General features: G+C 40.4%; 1 protein-coding gene across 1 annotated transcript in view; it reads left to right on the top strand.

The window, feature by feature from the left end:
- Positions 1 to 14637, top strand: part of LOC126204136 (NGFI-A-binding protein homolog) — a 456325-nt gene that overhangs the window by 411452 nt on the left and 30236 nt on the right. Inside the window, exons 5-8 of the mRNA XM_049938579.1 lie at positions 712 to 927; positions 6798 to 6917; positions 9645 to 9778; positions 13812 to 13947. Of these exons, the coding sequence (XP_049794536.1) occupies positions 712 to 927; positions 6798 to 6917; positions 9645 to 9778; positions 13812 to 13947 (606 nt within the window). The remainder of the gene's footprint in view (positions 1 to 711; positions 928 to 6797; positions 6918 to 9644; positions 9779 to 13811; positions 13948 to 14637) is intronic.

Raw genomic sequence — 14637 nt, 5'->3', positions numbered from 1 at the left:
GTCATTCCAAGCATGTGTGTCAATTTGTACCTCTCTATCTACATTATTCCATGATTTATTCAGTTTTCAAATTTATACTGACTTTTTGATCACCCGGTATATAATCCAAGGAACTTAACAGCAAAAATGTTAATTTCACGTAAAGCATTAGGCAAAATTTGATTAGCACATTTTCAGAATTGTGCATGAGATATACCTTTTAAATAGTGTGTGTGTTTCATGAATGTCCCTCCTTTAATTTGCAAACAATACACGCTGGAAAAAAATTAGTTCCAATTTTGTCCACCAGGCGCAAAGCTGGCTATGTACACCATCTGTTTGACGTCTCTGGTGCTCATACTGAACGAACTGCGTAAGCAGTGGTTACTAATAATATCAACATTACGTCTTTCTCACTTGTATCGGCTTTTCTGTCCACGGCCCGTTCCTAATCCGTTACAAACAGTAACATTCCCGTATGTCTTTCTTGCATTCGCAGCTCCAGATATGCTACTGCTGGCCCAAATTGGAACTAATTTTTTTTTTTTTCCCCAGCGTAAATCGGTTCCGCATTAATACATTAGAACATCTACCAAGTTTCACGGCCATACGATGATTACAGCCCACATCGGACCTCTGTGAGTAGCTGCACCCTCTGTGATCCAGTATCGAACTGGTAATCGATGCCAGTGCTACGGGTCGCCTGACGGATAGTTTTTCCGCTCGGTGCAGGGCTCGGACAGCACGAGCCCGGTGCGGCAGGCGCCGTCGCCGCCGGGCTGCCCCGGGTCGGGGTCGGGCGCGGGCTCTCCGCTGCAGGTGACGCCGGTGCTGCTGGAGGCGCAGGTCGCCAGGCTGGCCGAGGCCGCCGACGCGCTGGTGCGCAGCCTGCCGCACCTCGAGCCGCGCCACCACAACCCCAAGAAGAAGGTCTGCAAGGACCTCGAGGTAACTCTACTCGCGTCACTGTAGCCAACACAATGAAAGAATTTAAAATTATTTTATAATACATTTTACTTTCATATGCTATTACACCAAATACGTATTTATAAGAGGAGGCCACGATATTTCATTACATATCTTTTCAAACGCAAAATGTTGTGAAATAATATGACTAGTGTTGGAAAATCTATAAATTAAAAAAAAAAAAGGAGTGGGACTCTGTCCAGCAATCCAAGGTTTACGGAACTTGATGCTAACCACTCGACCACCGCCAGCTCCTGCTCAGGGTGGCAACGCAACGGTACATCACTGCCGTGTAAAACTTCTGGTGCGATTTTCTCGAAATCGTTTTCTCGAAATCGTTTTCTCGAAATCGCCTAAGCTTTGCTACACTACTGGCCATTAAAATTGCTACACCAAGAAGAAATGCAGATGATAAACGGGTATTCATTGGACAAATAAATTATACTAGAACTGACATGTGATTGCGTTTTCACGCAAATTGGGTGCATAGATCCTGAGAAATCAGTACCCAGAACAACCACCTCTGGCCGTAATAACGGCCTTGATACGCCTGGGCATTGAGTCAAACAGAGCTCGGATGTCGTGTACAGCTACAGCTGCCCATGCAGCTTCAACACGATACCACAGTTCATCAAGAGTAGTGACTGGCGTATTGTGACGAGCCACTTGCTCGGCCACCATTGACCAGACGTTTTCAATTGGTGAGAGATCTGGAGAATGTGCTGGCTAGGGCAGCAATCGAACATTTTCTGTATCCAGAAAGGCGCGTACAGGACCTGCAACATGCTGTCGTGCATTATCCTGCTGAAATGTAGGGTTTCGCAGGGATCGAATGAAGGGTAGAGCCACGGGTCGTAACACATCTGACATGTAACGTCCACTGTTCAAAGTGCCATCAATGCGAACAAGAGGTGACCGAGACGTGTAACCAGTGGCACCCCATACCATCACGCCGGGTGTTATACCAGTATGGTGATGACGAATACACGCTTCCAATGTGCGTTCACCGCGATGTCGCCAAACGCAGATGCGACCATCATGATGCTGTAAACAGAACCTGGATTCATCCGAAAAAATGATGATTTGCCATTCGTGCACCCAGGTTCGTCGTTGAGTACACCATCGCAGGCGCTCCTGTCTGTGATGCAGCGTCAAAGGTAACCGCAGCCGTGGTCTCCGAGCTGATAGTCCATGCTGCTGCAAACGTCGTCTAACTGTTCGTGCAGATGGTTGTTGTCTTGCAAACGTCCCCATTTGTTGACTCAGGGATCGAGACGTGGCTGCACGATCCGTTACAGTCATGGGGATAAGATGCCTGTCATCTCGACGGCTAGTGATACGAGGTCGTTGGGATCCAGCACGGCGTTCCGTATTACCCTCCTGAACCCACCGATTCCATATTCTGCTAACAGTCATTGGATCTCGACCAACGCGAGCAGCAATGTCGCGATACGATAAACTGCAATCGCGATAGGCTACAATCCGACCTTTATCAAAATCGGAAACGTGATGGTACCCATTTCTCCTCCTAACACGAGGCATCACAACAACGTTTCACCAGGCAACGCCGGTCAATTGCTGTTTGTGTATGAGAAATCGGTTGGAAACTTTCCTCATGTCAGCACGTTGTAGGTGTCGCCACCTGCGCCACCCTTGTGTGAATACTCTGAAAGGCTAATCATTTGCATATCACCGCATTTTCTTCCTGTCGGTTACATTTCGCGTCTGTAGCACGTCATCTTCGTGGTGTAGCAATTTTAATGGCCAGTAGTGTACTTGCACATTATGTTGTCCTAATGGACTATTACAAGTGTACAAACTTTGAGGTAAATCCTTGGTCTGAACGTCGTGGCCTCCCATTATTAGTTTCAACTTAATTCCAAAATGTGAACATAATTTGGTCAATTTGTCTCACTGGGACGTATAACTCAGTGTGACTTAGTAATATGACATGAGAAAAAGGGTTAGAATTATACAGAAAGTAGAGGGTCTTCGAACCAGTAATTGGAAATTAATATTTGAAATTGTACAATCTCTCAAATAAGCAGTGCGCATAAGGAACGTGTTTCTAGCCTCGACTTACAATTCGCAGCTGCCTACCCATAAGAATCCCCAAAAGCGAGAGGGATGGAAAGAGAATGCAATAGTTGCCTCCTCCATTCTGAGGTATACCTTTTCATTCACCTCAGAATTCCGGTGCATTTCTGGAAATGACTCCCTGTGATTACAAAAAATCAGAAATTTAATATTGGCAAGGACAAAGGGGAACACTGTGGATTTAGCATTCACTACACAGTTTAACTTTATTTGGTTGTCAAATTGTTTACGACAAGTAATACAGCTTACCTAGCGCAGCAGCTGTTTCGGCACTGCAATTAAAGGAGGATCCAAACCTTTTCAAACATTTCATTTCATTTATTCTCCATAGTCAAATACAGGATTTGCTTTGGATTGCGGACATATCTTACACTTCCTATCGTAGCTTTGTGGTAACAACTACACTACTGGAAAATGAAAAAAAGAATCCCAAGAATTCGTCGATTCAGTAGATAGACAATCATAACAATTTTATTGACGTAATCTCCTAGATGTATAACAGGTGAGTGACAAAAATAATGAGACTAAACAGTTTTTATTTTTTCCACACAACAATACTATACCCAAGCACCTGTACAGTGCACTGGCGGAGTTGTTTCTTCCCCTCTTGGTAGCAATGTTGAAAGGTTTCAACTGATAAGGCCTTTAACATGTTTCTTCTTCAAAGACCCAAAATTACGTCGTTTCAAGACATTTTTGAACTTCGAGAAAAGAAATAAGTCGCAAGGACTTAATCAGGCGAAGGGCCGGGGGGGGGGGGGGGGGGGGGGAGCAACAGGAATACATTTTGAAGTCAAAAATTCTGTGATAGAAGCGACCATTGACATGCGCCCTCCACTTGTTTCTAATGTCCCGTTTCACTCGATTCACCCTTTTTCTGAGCCTTTCAAGGACATAATTGTAACACATAGCATCCTTATTGTTAAACGTCTGTCTAATCTCACAAGAGCATCCACACGTTAGACATTTTCGTCGGTGTTTGCAGTTGAAGGTTCATATTCAAAGGATTCTCGGTCTTTCAAAAATGATTTGTGGCACCGAAAAATTTGTGCTCTGTACAAGGAATGTGCCCCATAGTTCTATTTCAACTTTTCAAAGTCACTCTCGCAGATTCCTCAAGTCTAATACGAAACTAGATTCCATAAAGTTTCTCTAAATTCCACTATTCCACGCCGTTCTCATATCACACAACAAAAGCACAACTTCAGTGATGGCTGTCTCAAAAATCGCTTGATGGCAGTAAGGAGCTCAAACTCGGACTGAGCATCTGGAAAGGATGAACGGACCAATCAACACAAGTAGAGCAACACAGCATTAGCAGACTTCTTGCAGGTTGTCAGTCTCATTACTTTTCTCACAGACCTCGTACAACAAACAATCACATCGACATAGCCATATGCATCTGAGGACAGTTGACAGGGCACAGGAAATGTCAGCGCTAGTACCCTCTGTATACCCTGCTTTTGCAGCAATGCAAGCTGCAGTTCTTCCATGAAGACGAATGTAGTCTTGCAGAATGGCCCACCGTACACTGTACACCTGGTGCCTCGATTCACCCAGATCTCCTACTGGTCTTGCAGACTGTGCAAGATGACATTACGCCCAGTGCCAAATGTGCTCGATGACTTAGAGATCTGGGGATAGAGCTGACCTGGGTAGTTGACATAGACCATGGAGAGCCCGTTGGGTGGCACAGGATACATGTGGATATGCTATGTCTCGACGGAGAGGCATATTTCCTTGTTGGTGCATGGTCACCAAAGACACTACTTTCCGTATCATGATGCCAGGTGTTGGCTCTGTGTGCTTCTGTCATATACACTCCGGATGTTGACACTCAACTGTGCAACACCACACACACACACACACACACACACACACACACACACACACACACACACAACCATCATTGGCACCAAGGCAGATGCAACTTCATCACTGAAAACAAACAAAATCTCCATTTGTCCTTCTATAAGAAGCTCTTCTTACACCACTGGAGGCAGGCTTCACAATGTTGGGGCATTACATGCAGCATCATAGCTCGCTTCATGGAGACAGCTGTGAATGATTCTCGCTGATAGCGTGGCACAAGCATCCCTAATCTGTTGTGAAGTCATGGGGAAGTCCGATACTTCACTTTGTAAGATGCAATGTCTTATTGTGCAGCTGTGCATGGCTGCTGTCAGGATCCAGGCTGATGGGCATGTGCACCTTTCGCCGAGCAGTGGTGATAACATGAAATCACTGTGGAGACCTCTTGTCCCATGTGTAGTGCAATTCTGCAATATGACCATCCAGCTTCCCATTGAGCCACTGTAAGTTCTTGCTCAAACTCCATCAACTGCACAAACAATTCACATACACACTGTTGCAGCATGCTAACAATGCAGCAGACACAGATGGATCTCAGGATGCCATGGCAAACTGGCTGCTACTGGCTCTTGGGGTGAATAACTGTTCTGAAGCTTGCAACATTCCACAGCTGATAACACAGTTTCTGGTTTCTCTGCAGTGCTGCACATTTGATCATCAGATTAACTGTGCACTTGTAGTGTCCTGTGCAAGTATGGGATGCCTTAGTCACTTGCATAAAGGTTTTCTTTTTTCATTTTCCAGTAGTGTATAAACAATTAAAAATCTGCTATATTATACTGATACTTATCATTAAAAATGAAAGTATTCTACTCATTTGAAAGGAATTCCTTAACACTACAAAAAGATTTATTGGTAAATTTTCAAGATCTTCCCCAATCTTCCCACTGTTGCTTTCTGATGTAGCCCTTATTGAGATGCAGAAAAGGACCAGTTCAATATCCAACATAGGATCCAGTGCCATATGCCAGAACACTCCTCTCCTCCCTCAACAGTAAAACATATACATGGTTGTAATGTACCTGGCTGACACTATCCTCCAATTCCACAAGGACACTCCTTCCCCTTGCTACACAACTCAATCACGGCAGTAGTTCACCATTTGCCCATGGACAAACGTGACCCACTTGTTGGGGCTGCATTCAGTTTTTATGCCATAGTAATTCCAGTAAATCCTAAATTTAAACAAAAGTGACAATGTTATACTATAGATTTGCACATATATGATCCATCTGTGGACAAAATGTAACAGATGGTACAAAAACTGCCATTTTCTACATCATAAAGAGAAAAAGGCATGAAATTTCAAGGTGGGACAAGAATTGTCTCCAGAAATTGGCACCTTCTCCACTTCTACAGGATGCAACCAAGCACAACTTGCAGTCATAGGGTTATGACTTTGACATCCAGTTGGCACAGCTGTATAATAAGATCTCAACTTTCAGATGGTGAAGACAGCAGGGGTGATCCAATGGCATTGTAAAACAGTTATTATGATTACATTAAAATATTTAATCATTATTATTAAAATCCTAGGCATATTTGACATGTTAAATGTAGGGGGTAATGGCAAATTATTGAGGGTGGGGGCAGATGAAGAAATGGAGAGAGAGAGAGAGAGAGAGAGAGAGAGAGAGAGAGAGAGAATTTACTTTAGTTGCGATCAATTTTGATGTCTTTTCAGACTTCATCTGTGTTACTTAGACACAGTTCTGAAAAAGAAATAAATCCACAGATATAGCAACATCTAATGTTGTAAGCATAACTTTGCACATTTTCACACATTTGTTACACAATATGGACACTAACCTGTTTCCATTATTTATGAAGATGATGTGTGCACTTGGACCTGTGTGAAGCAGTAGTAGTGGGCTGTGTTGCAGCATGTGCTCAGCATGGCAGAGGATGACCCAAGGAGGATGGAAGAGATCAGGAAATACGCAGCCATATATGGCCGCTTTGACTGCAAGCGCAAGCCTGAGAAGCCTCTAACACTACATGAGGTGAGTAACCAAAATTGGTCTTTCAGTTAATACAATTTTGTTTAACACTGGGTGAGACAAAAATGAGCTTGAACATTGAGATGGCATAAAGAATTCTGGAAGAATCAGATAAAGATTTAAAAGCATTGTATGAAGTGTATGATGTCTATGTTGATATATTAGATTTCAGTAAGGAAATAAGTTGATATATTAGAGTACAGTAAGGAAAGTATTTCCACATCCACTGGATTTTCAACTGGACTGAACAGGTCTAACACTTACGAAGTGTGAAAGACAGGACAAAGAAAATGTAGATGAAAGTTCTCTTAATATGATTTTTAGGATAACGTGGCTTATTATTTTGAATTTTTTTTATTTTTTTGGACTGCTATAGAGAAGTGATAGTAAAGTATTGGCTGGAAATATGCTGATTCAGTTGCATGAAATATAAACTAAACCACATTATGAAAGAAGTTAAGCACTTACAAAGTAAAATGACAGTACAAAAGCTTTGGTATACACTTAGTAAGAAGTGTGACTGGAACTGAGTGGGTTAGTGTCAGTCTACAACTGCAAAGATCCATGGATCAGTTCTCAGCCAGTACTAATTTTTTTTAAATTCCTGTCACTTATGATAACTTTCAATTTTTGAAATGATTCATGTACAAGAAAAATGCCGAGCTCCTCCACCGGCACGGTACAACAAGTACATCCCTCTGTAGCTGCCTGGGTAAATCAGTTGAAAAGTCAGAGGAAGACAAGGACATACCACCTCTAGAAGGAACATGCCTAGAAAGGACCTATGGTACTTAAACCAACTTTGATCCTGATGTCAGCTGTACTTTACCCCAATATGAAAGAGAGTTGCAGTATTCCTCAGTACAATAGGAATCACAACATTGGATTACATGACATGAAGATCATTGTGTCTAATACAAGACTACTGTATATAAAAGGAAGCTACCGTTATCACTTACATACATATTTGGTGTACAGGAACTGGCTGAAATGCATAGGTTAAAGACATTTATATTAATTTCAAAAGTGTCATATAGTAGGCCTACATAAAACTTATGGGCATGCACATGAATATTGATTACAAACTGACCAAAGTGGCATAGTGCATTCCAATACGGAATAATGATTATGACTCCAAAGCTTTGGTTCCAGTTGTCATAGTAGATGGTAGAAGATATGCTCAATATACCATGTGCTGTAACAAATTCAGCTACAACATACCCGCAAATTCTTCAATCAATGAAGGCATTAATAGCATCTTTGGTATCATGAGGGGCCATTCAGAGGTGACCATATGAAGCTGGTTCCAATCAAAATGTTTACTATCAAATGTGCACTGTGTGGTGCCAATAATGTTAGCACTGGAAATAGGATTGCATCATTGAGCCTTCCCAAGTGAGTCATGCTTCATAGCAGGCCACAACACTGGTTACATGAGAACGTGACATCGATCAAGTCACTGTAACAATCCTGTCCATTTCATACTATGACAGATTAGATTTACACTTGCAGCTACAGTGTGCAACCCAACTAATTATTGCACAAGAGCCTCTGTAGTGTATATGGACTGTTGGTTGAAAGCCAAGTGTGACTTAAGTTTGATTCCATTGCCTTGTGTTTGCTATTTAACTGGTGCTCCGGTATCCTGAACTAATCTTAGAGTCTCATGTAGACCACTTTTTAAAAACTCAGTTATTTACCCTTTACTGTGTATCTGTATTATGAAAACATGTTGCCAAAGTTGTTTTGACCATGCTGCAGAAGTTTCACTAGAAAGCCCTTGTACCTCCTGCACACAGTCCCAATCTCTCCCCATAATTTTGAAGCCCTGAAGAAAGACATTGCTGCCCCATTGATTGTTTCAGATGAAGAGGTGCACACCTGCATACAGTCTTTTTCTATGAAGGCACTGGTCTTGTCTCACAGTGCAATAAATTTATTAATAGTTTTGGTGATTACTTTTGAAATAATAAACAGGTTACTTACATTTTCCCCATTGTCTCATTTCCATTTGACTGCCCCTTATAAGAGCAATAACTGAGGTAAAGATGTACAGAGAATCTTTACTGTCATATATTGATCTGTTATCACTTGCATGTACAAGAAAGTCCACTGCTTAGTACCAGTGGACTTGCTTTCAGCAGGATGACTGTTCAAATTCGCATCCTGCCATCCCGGTTCAAGTTTCTTGTTATTTCCCTAAACCACTTAAGACAAAATGCTGGGATGCTTCCTTTGAAAGAGTATGGCTGATTTCCTTCTCCATTCTTTCCTAATCTGAGCTTGTGCTCAGTTTCTAATACCCTCACTATCAATGAGTTGTTAAGCACTAGTCATTCCTTTATTTTCGAATATCTGATGCCACAGACTGCTCATGAAGGTAAGAGGGCCAATAGAAATACACTACATTGCCATGGCATTCTGCAACAGGATAACGTTGCCCCCCCCTCCCCCCTCCCTACAGTGTCTGTCAAGATGATCCTCATAACACACCTTTGTCTGACCCCGGACCTTCTGTGAGTAGGACATTATGTGGAACCAGCTAGGATGGTGAATGTTTCAGCAGCAACATCCTGCAAACAATCTTACTTATGCTGTGCTTTTGGTTTTAATAAATATTGTTTGGACTTTTATATGCAGTATTGTAGTTTCCTTGCTGGGAAACATATGAATATCGCCTGAACTGTTTTGAGATATTGGTGAGATGAATGCTGTTTCTGTGTGTGATAGGTGTCAGTGAATGAGGCAGCAGCACAGATCTGCAGGTACATGCCAGCCCTGCTCACCAGGAGGGATGAGCTGTTCCCTCTGGCACGACAAGTTGTACGTGACTCTGGCTACCACTACAGCAAAGGTCACTCCAAGTACGTCCACATACATTACTCTTTTACAAAGCATGCTCTCTGTAAAGGTATCTAAAAACTCCTCACTTTAACGATATTGTGCCTAGACTTGGGAGGAAAGTTTTTACACTCGTCCTATTTTATTTACAATATTTTACTGATAAATTTTGTGCCAACTGGTTACATGAAAAGCACACATTTATACACAATATATAGCCAATGTAGTGTGGCATAGTGGGTGAGGGTGTCTCAGACTACAAATTAGTGTTGTAACACTAACTAGTCTACTAAGTGTGAGTAAGGTAGTTTTCATAGTAGTTTTAGTCAGTTAACGTGTACCCAGATATTAGGTGAGTTGCATACCTATTAGGCATTACTGCATTTCGATCTCTTTGTTTGCATATGCGATCTAACAAGATGCCCATAGAAACAGGATGTGGTGAACTGCCTAGAAACTGAGTGAAGATATATAAAGGGCCAATAATCGATGGCACATTTTTGATCTACATAGTTATCCTCCTGTCTACTACTTAAAAATAAACAGAATTTATAGCAAAATTAAAATTGCCAATGTTTAATTCTGGTTTTATTTAAAAATTGTTAATTTGTAACATGAAACAGAGGGACTTTGCAGTAAAAATAAATATAAATTTATCTTACAATGCTAGAAGATGCAATTTCCTCAAAATAGATAAAACAAAAAACTGTAAATATATATCAAAAATCACTTCAACACTTTGTTGAATTTATATAAAACATACAAAACTTTCACATTTACCAGTGATAAACAAGAAATTTTTGCTTTTCATCATGATGAATGTCCTGTTGAATTCAAAATAAACTGCATTTCTGTACTTCCGTCAAAAGTAACTGCTGTGGTTACATAAAAACACAGATATTACACGATCAACTAACTTTTATTACTTATAAAGTGCAATCTATATTGTGAGAGGATGTAAAATACACAATGGGCTAAAATGAATGATGTGCAGTTCTAATTGTGTGCAAAACAAATGACCAGACAATCCAAAAACAAGATAACTTGTAAGCTCCCAGTTTCTCTCTTACACATTCGTTTATGTTTCATTCCCTAACAATGTTACCAATACTGCTGGTAATGCTACCATTTACTACATCATTTATGTACTGTGGCCAGAGCTTATGAACCATAGTTTTGTAAGAGCACAACTCTATTACAAACGCATCTATTGTCAATTATTCCTCTGTCATCTCTTATTTACCCTCTGATAATAAATTTGTACATGCAAAAAAAAGGCAGTTTGCTCTGGAATCCATGTTAACACTGTAGGCCTCTTTATAAGTGGCTGGGTAAGTCAGTTCAAAGGTTGGAGGAAGCTACGAATTACAGCCTCCAGTAGAGAAATTCCTATTAGAGCACTGTGGTGTTCAAGCATACTTACAAGTTGAGGGCAGCTTTACCTTATTGAAAACTTAAAAGAGATCAGATTACTCAAAAATAAAAATACAGCAAAGAGACATGTTGTTACTTGTCTGAAAGTACATATTTTATCAGTTGTTAGCCAAATATGGCTACTACCTGATTTCAGTCTGTTCTGATTTCTTCTTGAAAGTTTATTTACTATCATAACATGTGTGCTGCTATTTGAGCAAAATTGTTCTGGTATGTGATCACCTGGTACACTTGTCCCTTAGTGGACATGTCTACATGCCATGTCACAGTATGTGAGTAGTGACTGTTTACGTAGCTCTGAACAGCTGTAACTGCACCGGTAAATACGTGTTACAGTGGGTATTGGAGGTGAATATAGGCCCTATTCTGATAAACAGCATTTTGTTTATAGCTTAGTGGTTTGAAATATAAAGGAGGAATATCATTTGGTATAATAAAGATACCCAAATGTCAGTGTATGGATGAAAAGTTACTGGAATGAATTTATCGTCACCTATGTGATCACAGAGCTTTTTCTCCAAATGCACAGTATAGGATGGCTGGGAAACACCAAGTCCAATGAGGAAGACACTATTCTTTCCTACTGCCATTCCTAGGTGACTCATTATGCTACATTAATGAGTGGAGACTGTCCCAGGAACAACTTCTTTATCCAAATAATTTACAAGCATAATTCTTGTCATTATGCTACATTAATGAGTGGAGACTGTCCCAGGAACAACTTCTTTATCCAAATAATTTACAAGCATAATTCTAGTCACCTTCCAACCTTCTTATGTGATAACATTTGTAAAATGCAGCAAATGACAAGTGTAATGAACTGGAGCTGCAATAGACACATTAATGCATTTTCTGACTAAAACTTGTATAGATATTTCTTCAGATTTTTACATGGAAAATTGTTCACTATTTTGGATGAACTTGGCAATTCTTGGTTTCCAATATAAAAATAACTTTGATGTGCGAGATGAGGCATGCAAATTCTCTGATTAGCCTGATGATTAATGACAGTCTTGTAATAGAGTCTTGGCCCTCCTGTTGCACAAATAACAGCTGAAACTGTCATCGTATGGATGTATAAGTCTTCGATACATCGCCGGAGGCAGGTGGCACTAGAAGTCTACATTTCTGTCACACATCTCCTGTAGATTACTAGGTGATGCTACATGGTATATAAATTCAGAGAAGGTGCTCAGTGACAATGCTGATGTGGCTGGTGGCTTTGTTATCTGGTGAATTTTGAGGCTGGGGCTTGGCGCTAAAACTAAAAGGCAACTGTGCTGCTGAACCATACCATATCAGATAGTGAAAACATCAGTCATGAAAGGATGTATAATTCACCTATGCAAAGTGTGTGCCTCTAACAACAACTATTTATTTTCAGAGTAAGTATTGTTAATAAGATGCATCCATCATTATTAACACTTAAGAGCCTTATGCATGAAACAAAGTAACAAGACCAAAGCAGCTCATTTTTAGTATTGTTGTGTGTGCATATGAGGAGGGAGAATAAGATCAGCTACACCATTTTCCATTAGCTCTTTGTATTCAACTAGCCACCACTCTTGTACACTGCAAGCAAAACAATGCATAATGATACCCTTTTTGCCTGGCTTGGTTGAGATGTAACCGATATTAATAATACTGATGAATCTATAACTGTAATAGTGGCTTCTTTAAGAGCCACAAATGCTGTAGAGGCCCTGCTGAAAGCCCCCCCCCCCCCCCCAGCATAACAGTGCCACCATAGGCCTGTGTACATCCAAAGGTGCATATCTTGAGCAGACATGATCTTCAAATGTCTCATGACATGTCTAATGGTTCACTGCAACAGGCTGTGTAATGTATCTAATTATACATATATCTAATTAATCTGCCATGAGGCAGCAGTGGCCTATGTAAGGGTCATCTGCCACTGAAATAAACTGACCAATGAAACATGTAATTCTAAGATGGCTTCTCATCTCTTTGTGGTGATTTACACTGATGTTGCATGAAAGAGTCTCTTAACAATAAGTTAAAGACACTGTTGCTCTGATATTCTTCCTGTGATATTCGCATTCTCTCTATGAAACATATCTGTTGATCTATTTAACATTACTAGAAGTCACTTCAAGTCAGGAATAATGTCACTATCCCATTGGTAACCATTAACAAACTATATTTGATGTATCCAGAAGGTACAGTTAATTTTTAATTGTCAGACTGATATTTCTCTTGTAAAATCTTTAATTATTCCTGACTATCATTAATATTTCTATAGCACCTTTTCCAAAACCTGGCCCATAAACTAGTTATCTAAATGTTAACCTGTTCCATAATATTAGTTTTGTTTTTTAAGACTATACTTCATATCATGTTTGCATATTTCCTTGTTAAATAAAGTATCTGTTTATGGCACTGTAAATTAATAAACTGGTATACATGCAAAAATGTAGTTCATATTATGAAAAAGAATTCATTATTTCACTTGTTTCTCATCCCTTAACATTTTCTGTGAACTCTGTATACAGATACTGTGCTGGTAACTTTAAACCTACATGAGTTAATACTGTGTGATCTTTAATATTATTATGTATGTAATGACTAAGGACAACTATACACAACATGATCTTTTTGTAGCCTGTCTGCTTGTTTGCGTCCACATTCTGGTAGAACCAGCAATGGAGATGAGAACCACAGCAGCAAGAGACCTCGTTTATCACCTTCACCTGCAGATCTCTCTGACCATGATTCACAGGGCAGGCTTCGACGACAGGTACGTGATATAAACAAACAGTAGACTTTATTATTAAGAGACTGCCTTCTTAATTCAGCCATAAATGACACTGATTTCTCAGTCATTTCACTTACAATGTGAGGAATCTAGGGGATTGCAAATGACATGAACAGAGTAAATCATTTCAGTCTAAATTAACATGATTTCAACTTTCATTAATTAGCATGTTACTCCTAGTAACTTCTGTCATTCATTACCAATTCAGAAATAATGTAAGCTGTAGCTGGGTTGTTCTTGGGTTTTCCATATTCATATCTGAAAGATGGAAAAATACCTAAATAAAACACAAATAAACAACAAGCAATGGAAAGTCCAAGACAGAATAACAATGACAAGGAAAGGCTAGATTGCTACTCACCTCACAGAAGGGGCACTGAGTTACAGACAGGCACAACAAGAAGGTGTACTAGAAATGTTCAAGCTTTTGGACAAAGATATTGCTTAGAAGTAGAGCTCACACACATTCACACAATAATTACTCCCTCACACATAGCTGCTGTCTTCAAGCACCAAGGCCCGATTGTGACTGGATATTACATGAGCAGCAATCTGCTGGAGCGGGTACTGAGGTAAGGAGGACACGTGAGACGCATAGGGGAAGAATAGCAGGAAAAGGGTGGGCAAAGTTCTGGTGCTGCTGGTGAGCATGCAGGATGTGGACAGGACTGG

Source organism: Schistocerca nitens, chromosome 1, assembly GCF_023898315.1.
Source record: "Schistocerca nitens isolate TAMUIC-IGC-003100 chromosome 1, iqSchNite1.1, whole genome shotgun sequence".
In the NCBI taxonomy this organism is placed as follows: Eukaryota; Metazoa; Arthropoda; class Insecta; order Orthoptera; family Acrididae; genus Schistocerca; species Schistocerca nitens.
The sequence above is the reverse complement of the archived record's forward strand: the minus strand, read 5'-3'. Positions and strand labels throughout refer to the sequence as shown.